Raw genomic sequence first — 16,608 nt, 5'->3', positions numbered from 1 at the left:
AGGCATTGTTAAAGTAATATTTGTTATAACAAAAAAAGGCCAGATATCGAACCTTTGTTATCAGACACAAATATAAAAAAGAATGATTGAGGGGTCAAACAAAATTCAGAGTAACAATAAAAGCAAATTTATTAACACATATATACAAAACATAATTCATTATGTCACCAATATGAAGATAAATTTTCGAACTGGAGGAAAACATTTACAATATAGGTATAGGCATCGATTCAACCAATACCTGAAATAATTATTTATGGTATTTCTTGTGTTTGACAAGAGCCCGTTTGGTTCTAAATGAAGCAGGGCATTCGTCACACTGGTTTACATTTTGTTCATCCTCCTCTTCGTAATCAGGAAATTTCTCGCTGTGCACACTTGTCTCATGTCTCATTTTAGCTGTATATGATGAGAATTTACAGTTGCAGAAATCGCAAACACTTTCAGTGTCAGATGTGTGCAGCTGCATATGTTTATTGAGATTGCCCTTTTGGGTAAACTTATGACCACATAAATCACATTGGAAGGGCTTCTCACCTGAAATGACATAAGATCGTATATGAACATTCATTTTATTAATAGATTGAGTTTGCATTTACTAAGCTGAAAGGTGTAAGAGCACCTGATGTCCCAAACGAATATGTTGGATAAACAATTCATAGTTGAATTGGTAAACGTAGACTAGAAGTATCTAGCTATGGGAATGGGATTTTTTTTGCATATTTGTGAATCAAAAAGAATGGCCAGGATATAATCTAAGGCCATTTTAAAACTCCGCTTTCTAAACTGAGCAACCGTACTTATATATTATCGTCTCAAAGGTACTTCTGGTTACACTGTCAAAACTGACAAATTTTTCCCGAATGAAGTGTAACTGAACAATAAACAAGCCATTGCTAGCCAAAATGTTGGTTATAATAAATCCACATTATGATAATAGCCTAATAAATCCCAAGACAAAGTTTCCAACAATTATTTCAGGACATTTGGTTCAGTTCAACAAGTACTTGTCAAATGCTTGACCAGAAAGTTACTGAGCATGCACGTATCCATTCATAGGTAGGTGAATAGGATAAACGATACCCTATAATACAGTTCAAAAAATTTCCAAAATACATTCGAACAAAGCTACACTTTACCAAACCTATGATAACAATTAACACTATCAAAATCTCAAGAAACAAGGTAAATTCATGAGGAAATACTAACCAGTATGGATCCGTAGATGCCTTATAAGATTAGCCTTTTGTACAAAACCTTTATTGCACACACCACACTCAAACCTTTTATCCCCATTATGTGTGGCAAGATGCTTTTGGAGATTTGATTTTTGAGTGAATCTGTGGCCACATAATCTGCAGGCAAAAGGTCTATCCCCTGTGTGAGTTTGGTAATGCCGAAACAAATTTCCCTTCTGTGAGAAGGTTCTCTGACAGATAGGACATTCGAATTGTACACCATGCCCACTACTGAAAGGGAATTTTTGTTTCAATAACTCGAAATTATTTCCATCTCTTATTTCTCCTTCCTCAAGCTCAGAATTCACGAAATCAAGAAATTCGGATCCAATCTCGGCTTCAACCTGCGTTTCCAATAATTTATAAGAATTTCCATCCACATCGACGAAATCCGTATCATCATAACAAACTTGGTTGTTTTCGATCTCAACATACTCATCTTCTTCCTTCAACCGAACTTGTAGAGTTTCTGGCTTGAGGGCAATGTCCGTATCCAAAATTATTATCTCCGATTCTGATGGCTGGCTCCTCAATTCGTGTGCTAGCTCGTCAATTTTTTTTCTTCTGAAATTTATTATATTTGCTGTGATAACAGATTTTGAGTCAACTTCTTCAACATAAGAATAATCCGATTCCATGTTTTTTCTTATTCTTAAACACAAGAAAAAGAATACCGTTCTTTATTGACTAGTCTTTGTTCGCAGACACTGACGCTAGAATATGGCGGATAAGAAGAATGCACAAAAGATAAAGAATGAAATGAACACCGAATTTAATTTTGGACTACAGATGTTTCTGCATTTTACTTAGTGTTCTGTGGTGGGAACTACAGAACAGAAAGACGCCACGTCGCGGTCGTCTTCAGAAACATTTTTGGGGTACTTTGACAAATATTGAATTATTCATAGTCAATGGAATTATTTCATTGGAATCATTCATATTTATGTTGTGATATTTGCTGCGGAATTCTACCAAGTTATTTCATTTTACTATAGTCACAATATTATTCTATTATTCAACTCGAAATGCCCGTTTTTAAAGTAACAGAAAATCTCCGTTATGGCGCTGCGATCATTTCTCACTTGACTCAGAGTGCTCGGTGTTGCCGCTTGTGTTTGCGCTGGTGAAGTTATTCCCCTTCTTTTTAATACGTCAACTAAATGTCAACAAAAGGATATGCCAAATTGTCAGATGTTACTTTATTTGATTGAGGATTGACGTGTGTGGACTGCAAGAAACTGTCGATTGTCGATTCTCATTCAAGCAGTCAAAATAATTAGTTTCTGTTCGCCGGTTGTTACACAAAATTGTAATGTAATTTCATCCATATAGCAAAATTTGAAAACCTCAATTGTTCTGAAGGTGCCCAGATACGAATCAATTCTTCACTTCAGTTATGATATTTACTGTTTCTTCGATACCTGTGTAAAAAGTATATTTTCAAATCAGTGACAGTTTTAGTGGAAGTGTCACAGTGTTCAAGGTTGAAAAGCTGAAAATTTATCGCATAAAATAGCAACAATGACTGGAAGGATGGCAGGACAAACGATAAATGATCGTCTTTTAGCTGCTAAACACAGTATAGCCGGCCAAGGACTCGCCAAGTCGGTCTGCAAAGCCACCACAGAAGAGATGATAGGGCCCAAGAAAAAACATTTAGATTGTAAGTTGCCAATTGAATAACGACTTGTTTGACAACCAAATGTTTTTCCGTTATCACCACTTCGGAAAGGGGATTGAACATGGGTCCACCTTTTCCGCGAATTTTCGTTTGTTTTTCCGGAAAATTGATCACTCATCTGTCATGAACATTATTTCCTTAGCAACAGAAGTATACACACATCCCAAGACCTCTTGAGCTCGTCTTTTTGTGAAGAAAAACATTGTTTCTGCTAATATCATTAATCTCCGTTGCCGCTGTCTGGTCAAAGGATGAATGTATTCATCGATCGCACCATTGCAACAAATTCTCATTTCTTTCGTTGATTTTGATCAACAAGTTGGCAGGTATATTCTCCCAGACGTCGAAATTTTAACACCTAATTTTCCAGTTAAGTTAATTTTAATCCTGCTCTCTATCCTGTGTTTTTGGGGATTTGTTTTCCAAAACGACGAGTTTAATTATCAATTTTCTTCCATGTTATACTTTCGCGATTGGGTCAATTATTTTCACTAAATTAACCAAATTTTATTCATGTCCGTCACATAGATTTGTAGAAATACAATGAAAGAAATGCAAGAATCCGCACACGCTGATACGCAAAACTTTCAACGGTTTACCTAGTAGGTATTTTTTACATTCCAGCTTCTCTTCAGCTCTCAACAAGATGGAAAATTGGTTTCCGGAGAGCTAGCTTGATACCCGATACTTTATGACTCGTAAAACTGACTTGGTAGTTGAGCTGAACTCATGTGAAAATATTATTTTGACAATGCATAAGAATTTCCATTATCACAAGTCCACTTTCAATGTTTTTGGAAATATAATTTTGTGTTTGATTCTATCATTTCCAATCCCCAAAATAGGTCAAAAGGAACAAAGAACTGGAAGAATCGCTATCGGATGGTACTCCAGAGTTGCCTAAAGTTTGGTAGAAAAAGCTCAGACTTTGAACGGAGAACATAGACATAGGGACATATAGAGAGTCTATATGTCTATGACAGAGAAGGAATGAATTTTTCCAAAACGTGGTAGTTTCTATGGGATAATTGTAATTTTTTTTCGTTCTCGATCCCAAAGCTCATGGGAGCAAACCTTGGGCCATTTTTTTCGTAATAAATATTAGAATCAGCCATGTTTGGCCCATTGCAGACCGAGATCCTCTGGTCTTCAAAAATCAGAAAATTTTGTGATTTTCGACAAGACCGGACAACGTTGACCGCGGGCTGAGTCACGGGTTGACCCATTCATGGGTATGTTAACCTCGAGACCGCGAGGTTCTCGTTGGTATAGGTTCCGGTCGACGCAGCCGCCATTTCTCAGAAAACCTTCCGATATTTCACATACTTGGACACCAAACTATGCCTCCGGTCGAGTAGGTTGAGGAATTTCTCTCTGGTCCGTTCAAGGTAAACGCATAACCTCGAAATGTGGACCCCGAACAGAAGGAGGTTTCAGATTATTTACTCATTATTTCATTTTGAGGTTCTAGATGTCCCGTTAATTTCATACATGGACATGGAATTGAAGGAGTCGAAGAAATGGAGGAAAATTTTACAATTTCCTCGTAATCTTGGATGATTCACGCGACTCGAAGTGTTGAACATTAATATTAAACGTCGGTTAACTATGAAGCGGAAAATTTATCACTTAGCGCAATCATTTATGTTCTGTATGTATGTACATTTGATACCCACAGGCGAGTATATACTGGATGACATTAAAATGAAAGTATTCCTCATATTTTCTCCTACAATGCACTTTTCAAGAATTTTAGAGTTCTAGTGTCTTTCGCAATCTTACAAGAGAAAGATACATCATTTCCGAAGGCTGCTATTGAGGTCGCCTAATTATTACTGGTCGAGGAAGATGCGGGGTTACGTAAATGAAACGTAACATCGGCGAAATGTAATGGGGGTAACAGTTCTGAATCCGTTTGTTTGTATACCCCGTAGCCAGCACCTTTACCGGATGTTAACATTCGTACCGCTCTCTGGCCATGTTTGCCGCGGCTCTTTCAACGTCCTCGTTCACCTGGTACGGGAATATTCAGATCCAAGATAATAGTTCTAATTTTGCCCGATGCCTCGTTGTCGATTTTAATCAGCAACGTTTTTTTCGCCGTGGTTTTTCCGGGTACCAACAACGGTCAGTGAATGGAACGGTCTCGAGCAGGGTTGCCGTGAAACTTGGAACCTGGGTGTTCAGTTATCTGCAGGTTCATAGGTGGCTTTCGGAAATATTCGATGTCAATTTGACGTCTTGCATCTGATGTTTCAATTCTCCGAGACGGATTTTAACGGATAAGAAGGATCCTGCCAATCTAGCCGCTAGAGACCCTCGGGAATCGCCCGAAAGAAAGTTGAGAAAATCGAGATTTTTGACATTTACCTAATGCGAATGTAAACAAAACCTCGATCACAGAATAAACTCCCCGCTGACGTTTCTTACGAATACAAAGCTAATGTCACATTGTCAAGAGTGAAGTTAGCAGCGATCATAGACGGGGCTGGGTTGTACCATTGAGTATTATACGCAATGGTTGAACCTCGGGTTGAACCTATTATGGAGAGTAGAGAGAAGGAGAACGATCGCTGCTTAGAGACCACAGATTATTAGTCCCCTGAAATATGTACCAATAGGTAGTTCATGTTTTTGCCAATAGCCGCGCTGGCGATCACGGGATGGCGAAATTTTGATTTAAACTACATAGTTTAAATTGGCCGAGTGAACTGTCTTCCTGGTGACAGATGTTTAGAATATCATTATTTTCGATTTTTGATGAGAGAACAACATATGACAAGGTTGAAATATTGAAGCGTGTGCTAATGTAAGAGTGGTTTGGCATCAGAAGGAAAAGGAGCAGAGATGAAATTTCAGAGTGCATTTCTGAGAGGAAAATTGGAAAAACCCTTACCAAGAATCGACTCGGATTCAATTCGTGTGTCAAGAGCACTTTTGCGATGAAGATATCAAAAACGATGGTGGATTCATTATAAACGAAATCGAAATTGTCATCCCTCGTGAGAAGTGGACTCTTCTGAATAAAAATATGTAATCAATAAAACTACATGGTTCAGAAGTGGATATTCTTGAAGAATTTTGTTGGCATAACATAATATACGGTTCTCAGCTGAGTGTTGGAAACAGAATCTACTTTAAGTGATAAATCTGAGATTGCTACCTTTTGTTGTCTGATATGTTTTACTTCTCACTGCGAATGTATATAATTTTGAAGATTACATTAAACCCACTAACATATCCTGTTTCCAATAAACAATGATAAAGATATATGTAGGTATCATTTTTTTATCGGTGATTTGTTTTGAATTTTATCGATTTTGTCATTTATATTGAATGAATAAAGCTGATTACTTAGTCCCCTTGTATTTTATTGCATATAATTCATATTTATTATGGATTTGAAGAAACGTATTTGAAAAATCATTCAAAAAAACTACGATAACACATAACCCATAATAAAATAAAGGCTGTACATTTCAAATTGACGCTTAAATCCCCAACCCTTATCGACCACCCTAGCGATCGCAGCGACTCCTATTTTTCCCGTTTTTGACGAGAACGATCGGTGCTGCAGACCACAGATTTTTCGTTTCCTAAAATATGTACCAACAGATAGTCTCTTTGGTTCTTCTTCTTCTTCTTTGTCTCGTTCGCGTCTTTTATCGACGCCCAGTCTCAAAAGTCTCTTTAGTTGTTCCGATTAGTAGACTCATAGAGCGAAGAATACCTAGTGTTTATGGCCTCAGTATCTATGAAATGAATTTGTTGATGGTTTTTTTAGGTCGATATTTTGTGACAACGTCGCGATCTTGATCCAGACCGAAACCGTACGACGTGAATCATAACCCAATTACGACGTTCAATTGGGGAAAATTGAAACTGCCGTATCTCAGCCGTACGCGGCGGCATGTACGTAATATTGTTGCCGCGTTCGGTCCTTGATTGACGCGCCGAGCTCAATCCGTTCAGGACTCTCTGACATAGGACCAATCAGGTCTAAATTGGAACTCTCTGTTCGAGTTAATTGATTCGATATACTGTATATATCGGCATCCACTTGTTAGTCCTTGACCCGGTGCGTACACGTGTACCTGTTGCAGAAACGGCTTGATACACTTAGCGAAGCCATCTTTTTGGGAAATGTTTGAAAGTCAACAATCGAGTCGCGTATCTTATTATCGTATCTAAATGTGATACATATTCTGAAAGCTAAGTTTGAAACATCAGCTGATTTAGAGGTCTGTTAGCGAACTGCTGCTTAAGAAACTTTCTTTAGTTCAATGGCTGCATCTTGAGGACCTCGATATTTGACATATACAGAACGCAAATGTGAACAAATGCATGTCAGTTGACAATGCTGACAGAAGTGAAGGTTAGCACCAGAGACTCTCAGCGGGTTTCATAAAGATTCGTTGATTCCTCGATCATCTGATTGCTCATTCAAATTTCATCGGCCGATCAACTAAATTCGCGTTTCATAAAACTTGATTGTGAAATCAGAAACCTCGGTCAGTTAATTGGGGAATACAATCTGACAACCTCGCTTTTCTGAAGTCCCGATCAACAGAAACATAGAAACACCAAATAATTTTCATCGAAAAACTGTGCGTTGTCTAAGATTATGACATTTATACTTCGTTCTGTGGCGCAAGCGTCACTTCAATTCAAATTTTGGTAACATTGTTGTTGGCGTTGCTTACCGTAGATAGAGGAAAATGTTGGGACAAAAAAAATTCTCACGAAGCGCAAATTATACGACGGAAGATAAAAACTTACTGCTTTCGCTGGTAGAAACGTAAGTATAATTTGTCATCTTTCTGAATAATTCCGTGGAAGTCGGTAAAATTCATTACTTATTTTTTTTTTCAGCAAAAAAGACATAGTTGAATGCAAAATGACCAATAAAGTCAGCTCTGAATATAAAAGGGAAGCTTGGGAGGAAATTGCTCGCAATTTTAATGCTTGCTCGTCAATGCCCAGAACCTCCCAACAATTAAAAACCCTCTACGAAAACCTCAAAAGGAGAGGAAGAAAGGACTTGGCTCTGGAAAATGTATGTGCCAATTTGAATTTTATTACATAAGTTTATTGTATTTTGATCAACTTTCATTGTAGAAGGATAGATATAGAGAATTATTGAGTAATATGGATCAAGGGGAGGAAAACATAAATATCAACCAGTTACAAGAGAAGGCTAGGCAGGAAAAAGTATCATCAGACATTTTGAGATTGAATTAGTGGCATGGCACATTGTGGTCATCTATTTGAATAATAATACAGTTGTATTGATTACAGAAAGAAATGATGGCTACGGGAGGAGGGTCATTCAAAAATATGTTGGATGATACGGAACGAAGGATAATATCCATTTTAGGGGACAATGCCAGACCGTTAGAAAATCCGTTCGATGATGCCAATATATATTTTGGTGAGTTCGCTCCAGATATACAGTTCACATACTAGCTGAGTTCAATATTGGGCCCATATCAATTTTGACAATTTTAGGCTGGCCTCATACATTCGCAATGTCTTTATGAATTCAGAAATTAAATCCGTTGTGTGTCAGATGGCTAATTTGAATGAAAAGTGTGTTATGAATTCATATAATCTTAATCATCAGTGCACTCTGACAGATCGATCTGAAAAATTCATAATCTCAAAAAATCATAATGTATGTGCTGCATATTAAAATTACATACAAAACCAGAAGTTCTCAATTTTGTTTCTGAATTCAGAAAGACATTCCACCTGTATAATATCATATTGTCCAGTTGGGTACAACTACAGCATGAAAGGTAAGATTATATGAAAATTTTAATAGCAATTTTCAAGGAAGTTCAAGATGAAATCAGCAACCTGATGAATTTTCCTGAATTTTGTTATTTAACACGTTGACTGTCTCATGCATCACATATGATTCATAAAGATTTTCGCCAGGAGTCCATGAGTCGTATGTGATTCATTGATTCATTTAACGTTCAAGATAAATATGGTTACTTTTCATGAAAGCTGCAGTGTGGTCGGTTTATATGGGCTGAACCTCTTGTAGAAATATGTATTGATAACCTCAATCATAATTAATCATACATGATTCAAGAAATATCAGCATCAAGCCTTCCATTAGACTTGAAAATTTTGAACATGAACAGTTCCTTAAATGGCTGCAGAATTAATTTTCTCATAGAATATATATTTTATCACACATAAGCAACCCTTATCTTGGGATGAATGTGTTGGACGTGGGGGGTAAAAAAAAAATTAGAATGGGGACAGTCAACGTGTTAATGTATGTTTTGATTGTATTATTCATGTGAGGTAGAGGATTTGAGTTAATATCAGTTCTCATATTTGATACCAAAAATGTGAGTTTGAACTTATGATACCATTGCAGTTGATGTGAACCTTTCACTTTGTTACCTATATCATTTTTAATTCTGGAATATCCATAAGAATACAATATAATGTTACATAACTAACATTATTCAGCCAGATATCTTCTATCTCTTCATTCATTATCTGTATTATACTAATTGCTAATATGAGTTACTTTTCAGAATATCCTATCCCAGCTGTAGAGACAGAACCCATTCCTAACCTAGGAGATCCAGATCCTATTCCTGACCAAGGAGTTAATCCCATTCCCAACCAATGCCTTCATCCAGAACCTTGCGGAGAACTTACCCCTACCTCCTTGCCTCCTGTTACCAGAAAACTTAAAACTAGAGCCCCCTTGAAAAGACCAATTAGAAAAAAAACCCTTACTCCCAAAGATAGATATTACTTAAAAAAATTGGAAAATGCCAAAATCGAGCAGAAAATTTTGAAACTGCAACTTCGTAAGTTGCAGCAAAGTTAATAATCATACTTATCATTTATGTATATATATTTTTCAATAAAAATTTCAGGAAAAACTCTATTTATTATTACTGTTTGATATTCCCTGATATGATCCAAATATGTGATAAGCCTAATTATATCAAAAATAAATATTCTGGAATTGAAGTATTGGTCTCGTTCATCTGAAAACATATCTACAATTACAATCGAGTTATATTTCAAATTTATGAAACATACCTCTCAAAAAGGTCTGCTATTAATGCATTTCGTATGGCTGTGTTTTGTTGTCCTTGATCATGATGAACAATATCACTTTCTTCAAAATTTTCAGGCAATTCTTCCAGTGTATCTACAGTGTCATTAACTGACAGGGCCAAATTATGAAGGACACAGCATGCAATAATTATTGTTAAGGATGTACTTAACTTGTTCCTTAATCCGTAATATAAGCAAGGGAAGCGTCTTTTCAACACACCAAAGCATCTTTCAATGCAGTTGCGTGTTTTGATGTGTGCTTGATTATACCTTCTTTCTGCTTCAGTTCCTGGATTTAATACTGGCGTAAGTAGAAAAGGCTTGCATGCATAACCACTATCACCCAACAGATAGCAATTGCCATACAAGCCTTGTTCCATCTCCACTATGAGTGGTGAATCATTGAATATTGTGGAATCATGGACCGAACCTGGCCAACGAGCTATAATGTTTATAATTTTCAGGCCAGCATCACACACTGCTTGCACATTTATTGAAAAATAACCCTTTCGGTTTCTGAATGTCTCTGCGTTGGATCCTCCAGGGGAAATTATTCTTATGTGTGTGCAGTCGATAGCTCCCACAACACGTGGTAACCCAGCAATATCGTGGAAGCCTGAAGCAACTTCCAACCTTTTTTGCCTGGTTTTTGGCATCGAAATGTAATTTGGTTTCAGTTTCGCTATTTCTGTTGAAACTCTCTTCACTATTCTACATACTGTCGGTTTCGTGATATTTACATGGTCCCCAATTGTCATCTGGAAACCTCCAGTTGCATAAAACCTTAATGCGACTATTATTTGCATTTTTGCATTTAACGCCCTGTTTCTCTTAGTGGGGGCCTCAATTTTTTCTCCAATTTTATGAAGAAGTTCCATTACTGAATTTTTATGGAACCTGAAGCGGTGTTTGAATTCTGCATCATTATACATTTCGAAGGGATCATTTAGGTTTTTAAATGAACGGGGTCTTCTAAGATAATATTCTTCGTTGTTTTCTTCTGATGAAGATGAAGTATCAGACAACATTTTCTTTATGAAGGTAATAATATTTCTAGAATAACTGATATGTTAATCGCTCAAATTCTATCGTTCAACTTGATTGTCGATTAATGACGCGCTTTCCGGTTGATCAAGCATCAAAATGTTTTATGAAACCCATTTTTTGCCTGATTGACAATCACGAGGTGTTGACCGACGATTTCGTAGCGTTGATGGACGATTTCTTGATTAGACGGTTAGATCGGTGATTGAGAATCAAATCGGAAAAAGTAGCATAGAATTTCGTATTTGATTGACGATTAAGCGCTTGATTTGGCAATCAGAGCTTTATGAAACCCGCTGTCTCTATGGTTAGCACGGTCCTCGGACAGGGGTTTGTAGTACCGATTCAACTCATCGATAGCGAAATCTGGTGTTTTTGGCCTCGATGTTCATGAAATTCGTTTTATTATGGGTTTTTCAATGCAAATCAGAGGTAAAGATGAATATCTTGGGTTTCTCCTCCTGAATTATCGGCTGCAATTAGCATGACCCATAAAACAATCTTGTACATATATGACACTTCACAGTTTTATTATTTTCATTAATCGAAAGATGCCCGAGTGCATTTTAATGTCGCATATTATATGGTACAATGTTTCGTTTGTTCACGATCTGGCATAGAGACTAGAAATGCGGTGATTGTTTATTATCCTTGATAACGTTCAATCGTTCGATAAATAATTATCAGAGTATGTGTGGGAGAGTGGTATAATTGGGGCGTTCTCATGAACGAATTACTTGAGCGTTGTGACGAAATTAATGGAAATTTTCTCTGCTTAGAAATTCGATGAGTTTCGTAGCATCACTCTCGATTTGAAGATTTGTCGAAGGATGATTGTCGTGTAATCTTGCACTTCTTTCAGACTAATATTTTGAGATAACGCAAACTTTTAACATGATGAAATCTTCCTTAAGTTTTCCTTCCCTAGTAGTACAGAATTTTACGAAATTTTTGGATTGCCGACATGGACCGAAGTGCGATGAAAATACGCAAATAAAGTCGACAATGTTAACACTCCAGCTTGATAAACAACTAAAGTTTACATTCCGATACAGATTTCATTTTTTCAGTCGGACTGAGTCAATCCTTTGTCGACGGAAACAAAGGCTCTTTCCATACATTTCATTCAACTTTTGTCGATCAAAACGATTATTATCGCCGAATCTCGATTTCCAACAAAAGTTGAAAATACAGAGAGAGCTATCAATAATCGTCGATGGTTCTCCATTCCTCTTGTACGCGATGAATCACTGATACTGATAAAAAGAGGAGAATGTTTATTTTCTATGAAACCTTCGCCCACACATCCTGTTGTCGTTTCTTCGACGACCGCGATAAGGAGATAGCTCTGTGACGTTTTATGCATTTCGACAAAAACTGACAAAAAGTGAGGAAAGATCTTTCAATCTTTCGTTTCGTCCCATGGCAAAAGAAGAAAAATCATTTATTCAAGAAGAGGTTTGGAAATGATGGATCTATGTGTTCAACTTTCTTCAATACGCTCGATTTTATGAGCAATTTTGTCAGTTTCCTGGCGATGGAACCTCGGATGGAACGTACATATAGGAAAATCCCTCGATGAATCAGAACCGATATTTGCAGATGAATTTCGACATCGAATTGGTGACTCAGTGGAGCGTGAACGTTGAATATACTCGATGTGATCAGGATGGTTATGAAGTGGTGAGGAACTTCCTGATTTTTTATCCTACGAGGCCAAAAACACTACTATTGGCTCTGTGAGTCGAATCGATACTACCCTGTCTGTGATCGGTGATAACCTCACTTTTGTCAAACTGACGTTAACTTTCGGTTGTAAAAAACGTCAGGCGGTAGTTTATTCTATGATGGTAGATTTGTTCATCTTTGCTTTAGACAAAGTTGAAAATCTCAGTCTTCCCAAGCTTGTTTCGGTCGTTTTCTGTAGGTTTCCAGGACTGAGATGTTTACGGTGGACGAGACGCAGCGGTTAGGAGAAATAAACCATTTTCGAACCTTCTAAAAAAAACAAAAACACTACTCTTCCCTATCGACGAGTTCAATCGGTCGTACCCACCCCTATTTGTGATCGGAGCTAACCTCACTTTTGTTCGTTTTGTCCATAGACATAGAGACATGGACTGTTTCTTCCCTTTCTATCTATGCATGAAATACGGTCAAAAAAAGTGACAGAGAGAAACGCACGTCGGGCATGCAGTTGTCTTTTTCTAGAATTTTGATTGGTCTACACTTACCTCTATGTGAACAAAAAAGAGACAGGTGAATGCCCGACGATCATTTCTCTCTTTCTATAAAAAAGCAAATTTCATGCTGACATTGCTAAGTACATGTCTCTATGTCTATGGTTTTGTCAGATTGACGAATGACGTAGATTTGTTTATACAAGGTGTCCCAAAACTAGTGAATCAAACGTCACATCACGATAGAGTAGACCAAATATTATCGAATGACACCAACATTAGTTCAACGAAAATGTACCTACCGTTTCCAAAATAATCAGAATTTTATTAAAATACCTACAGTTGCCGATTTTCGAACTATTTTTCTTAATCACAGGGCCAGTTTGTGAAACAGGATATCGATTTTAAATTATATTGAACTAAGATTGTTGTTTTATCTCCCCTAATTGAAATTATTGTAAGTAGTTAATCGATAACCTATTAAATGTAAATTAAAACAATTGTTTTTTCTACATGATTTTTATTACTCAGAATAAACCCCCTCTATAGGGGTGATAATATGGGAGAAAAACCCTATCCTTAATCACAAAATAAAATATGCCGAATTTCTGAAGCTGAAGTGAGTGATACCTTATTTGAAAGGTTTTTTCTATTTTGGGCTCAGCATATTAAATTTAATCCATTTTTCGTTTGCGAAATATTCACATTTAACTTTTTAACATCATTGGGTTTCCCTTTAAGCATGCTGTGTGAATCAATCGAATTTTTACTCATTTCTTCTGTAATTTCGATGATAAATCTGCCCCCACTAAGTTATCTTGGAAAATAACGAAATGATTTCAATTCTCTCTGCCAATAAATGAACCATTTCTACCTCAAGTGTCAATCAAAGAAATCAAAAAGTAATATCGCGATATCTAGTTGACGATTACCACCGAAACCACAAAATAAATTATAGAAATTGATTGAGTCAGGCCCAGTTGCTTAGAATATAGAATTCACCATGTTCTAATGGAAAGTCTATTAAGATTTGATGCCCTATAAAAATTTAAAACTGTCATCCTTGAAAGGGGAAACATTGTGATGGGTTATTAAATTTTAACGGACATTCCTGCAACTGGACTATACACAGCATGTTTCGAAATGGCCAATACTGTACTAAATTTGAATTCGAGAACGAATGGATCGAATGAAAAAAAACTAAGGGTTGAAGGGATATAGCCGTGAACTTAATCTTAAAAGTTATCCTCCTCGAATCGAAAATCGACGTGTTGAAGCATTTTCTCTTAAAAAATTCATACCGTCTGTAATCTTTTCTGTTTCGTTTTTAAAAGCCCACCCTGTACCTATTTACTGGCACGCTCTGGTTTTTCGACCGGTTCTTTCAATTTTCAAACCCTCCAAATCAGCTGATTTACCCCTTTTACGTGTCCTAGTGGGCGCCTACGAAATTGGTATTTAACGATGAACGAATTCACGTGTATAGGTTCCGTTGGCGTGGATTTTCGCATTCATATCGATATTATTGCAACCCGCGAAAATCAGGTTTGAAGGAACGAGAACCGGTCGCGACCGCCGCGTAGTCCTGGCCCGGTAACGCGATCCAGTTTCTGATCCGTACCACCTACCGCAAATTCGAGGTAACAATCGTGTATAATCCGATGAGGATCCAATTATGCCTCGGCGCTGATGGGAAACCCGATACATACCCGCTTTTTACGCCCCAGTCGCAAAGATCGATTGAAATATCGCGAAACGGATTCGAAAAATTGTTGTTGTTGGTCGGTGTGAGAAGATTCTCCCTCTGAAGAAGTAAAAAAGGAGATGAATGTGATAGCTTCTTCGATGGAGATCGTACTCTTGCGACTACTCCAGAAAAAAAGGTAATGAAGCTACTGGGTGATATTATCCAGGATCTGGTATACAGAACCATTATTCAGGTACTCTAAGGCCGAGGTCCAGGAACGTCCGTTGAGATTTAATGCCCCATTAAAATTTGAAACTGTCATTTTTGATAGGTATTAAAGTTTCAATTTTAACGGACTTTCCAGCAAGTGGGCGTTTCCTAAATAATTCCTTTAGAAAATGATTATGATGAAAATTTTAAATTTAATGGGGCATTAAATCGAAACGGACGTTCCAGCAAAATAAAGAAGTGAAATTATTCTTACCTACTACTAAAACTTCAATAGTAGGGGAGACGACTATGCAAAATCGGGATTTACTCGAGCTAGGTCGTGGAGACCTAGAGGATTTTGAAGATAAGATGGTAGAAAGAAGAAAAGGTTCTATGACGTATGCACCTTCAGCGGTGAGGAAAGCGTCTGCAGGTTCTCAAAGATGTAAAAAAAATCGTCAGGTAATACTAAAGCTTGTCAGATTGAGATATTACATATGCCCTACGTGACTCTGATAATAAATCCATGTTAATCTGGCAGTTTGCGTGGTGGGTTTGGCCGTACGGAAGAGTTGAAAAAATAATTTTTTTTCGAGCGTTTCAGATTTTCAGAAGATTTGTTGATTGGACCAAAGGAAGCTACTTTTTAAGAGACCGACAATTCGGACGTGACGCAAGGTCATAGAGGTCCTTTGAAAATCGTTACTTGCACATACTCGAGCATCTCTGATTTTCATGCAGATGGTTAAATTCGGTCTCGCTGACCTGTTGACCCATTAATCTGACACTAATCAGGGGGGTTTTCTTAATCTGACAGTTTGAAGATGATAACAAGGCATTTTTTTGAAATATCTGCCCTCCTGGACCTCTAATCGTTTCTGAATTCATTATGAAAGTTGTAGATAATAAAATTCTATACAGCTTTTGTCTGAAGCAATTTTACATACTCTTTTTACTGTTTTCGAGTTAGAGGGCGATAATCTCGAGGAGCTTAGCCACACATGCGAAAGGCCAAGGTCAATGCAGAAATCCAGTCTAATGAATATTCATCGCCATATTTCTCAAAAACGTTCAAACGTAGAAAAAATTGCTTCGGACAAAATTTGTAGAAAATGTTATGCTCTACAACTTTTATAATGAATGCGAAAACAATTTAAAGCCCAGGAGAGGAGATAATTCAAAAAATCTGATTTATGTAACCTTCATGGTCAACTGTTAGATATTTTTTCCGTTATTCTTGTATCATTAGCTTCAAAATAAGAAAAAAAGACGCCGCTCTCGAGAATGTACACGTGATGTTTTTTTTGCAAGTTAGGCGCCCTCCCACCTCCCACACATTTTCGTCATGCTTGAATTGTCAAATTAAGAGAATATATGCTTTTCAACATGTAATTAACTATATATATCTTAATCTGACACGCTCGAGTATGTACAATGATCGTTTTTTTTTTACTTTTCTGACAGGCTGTCTTA

At 37.1% G+C, this 16,608-nt stretch overlaps 4 protein-coding genes across 7 annotated transcripts in view; 2 read left to right on the top strand and 2 right to left on the bottom strand.

Annotated features, from left to right (window-relative positions):
* Nucleotides 1–111: 111 nt before the first annotated feature.
* Nucleotides 112–1,986, bottom strand: LOC123310588 (gastrula zinc finger protein XlCGF8.2DB-like). The gene is made up of 2 exons (XM_044894140.1): nt 1,210–1,986; nt 112–537 (listed from the first exon to the last, which is right to left on the bottom strand). The coding sequence occupies exons 1-2, from the start codon at nt 1,874–1,876 to the stop codon at nt 251–253; spliced, it is 954 nt and encodes a 317-aa protein (XP_044750075.1). The 5' UTR covers nt 1,877–1,986; the 3' UTR covers nt 112–250.
* A 438-nt stretch (nt 1,987–2,424) lies between these two features.
* LOC123310564 (phosphatidylinositol-binding clathrin assembly protein LAP-like) overlaps nt 2,425–16,608 on the top strand; it is a 36,791-nt gene continuing 22,607 nt past the window's right edge. For both annotated transcript variants that reach the window (XM_044894093.1, XM_044894084.1), the window contains exon 1: nt 2,425–2,901. In XM_044894093.1, the coding sequence (XP_044750028.1) occupies nt 2,760–2,901 (142 nt within the window). In that variant the 5' untranslated portion in view covers nt 2,425–2,759. The remainder of the gene's footprint in view (nt 2,902–16,608) is intronic.
* On the top strand, nt 7,314–9,621 carry LOC123310605 (myb/SANT-like DNA-binding domain-containing protein 3). The gene is made up of 4 exons (XM_044894170.1): nt 7,314–7,717; nt 7,792–7,975; nt 8,038–8,130; nt 8,218–9,621. Exons 1-4 carry the CDS (start codon nt 7,638–7,640, stop codon nt 8,383–8,385), a joined length of 525 nt encoding a protein of 174 aa, XP_044750105.1. The 5' UTR covers nt 7,314–7,637; the 3' UTR covers nt 8,386–9,621.
* On the bottom strand, nt 9,851–11,353 carry LOC123310580 (putative nuclease HARBI1). Of its 3 annotated transcripts, XM_044894133.1 has the most exons (3): nt 10,205–11,353; nt 9,997–10,084; nt 9,851–9,941 (listed from the first exon to the last, which is right to left on the bottom strand). In XM_044894133.1, exons 1-3 carry the CDS (start codon nt 11,040–11,042, stop codon nt 9,938–9,940), a joined length of 930 nt encoding a protein of 309 aa, XP_044750068.1. In that variant the 5' UTR covers nt 11,043–11,353; the 3' UTR covers nt 9,851–9,937. The 3 variants fall into 3 exon arrangements, with proteins under 3 accessions (XP_044750068.1, XP_044750050.1, XP_044750059.1); XM_044894115.1 differs by having other exon boundaries at nt 9,997–11,353; XM_044894124.1 differs by having other exon boundaries at nt 9,880–10,084.

Source organism: Coccinella septempunctata, chromosome 1 (assembly GCF_907165205.1).
Source record: "Coccinella septempunctata chromosome 1, icCocSept1.1, whole genome shotgun sequence".
In the NCBI taxonomy this organism is placed as follows: Eukaryota; Metazoa; Arthropoda; class Insecta; order Coleoptera; family Coccinellidae; genus Coccinella; species Coccinella septempunctata.
Note: the sequence above shows the minus strand (reverse complement) of the source record. Positions and strands in the feature narration are given on the sequence as shown.

Coding starts and splice junctions, on each gene's coding strand:
- LOC123310580 (XM_044894115.1), bottom strand. CDS start 11,042: ATGTTGTCTGATACTTCATCTTCATCAGAAGAAAACAACGAAGAATAT.
- LOC123310605 (XM_044894170.1), top strand. CDS start 7,638: ATGTTGGGACAAAAAAAATTCTCACGAAGCGCAAATTATACGACGGAA. Junction 7,718..7,791: donor CTGCTTTCGCTGGTAGAAAC/GTAAGTATAATT, acceptor TTTTTTTTTCAG/CAAAAAAGACATAGTTGAAT. Junction 8,131..8,217: donor AGAAGGCTAGGCAGGAAAAA/GTATCATCAGAC, acceptor TATTGATTACAG/AAAGAAATGATGGCTACGGG.
- LOC123310588 (XM_044894140.1), bottom strand. CDS start 1,876: ATGGAATCGGATTATTCTTATGTTGAAGAAGTTGACTCAAAATCTGTT. Junction 538..1,209: donor GCATCTACGGATCCATACTG/GTTAGTATTTCC, acceptor ATGTCATTTCAG/GTGAGAAGCCCTTCCAATGT.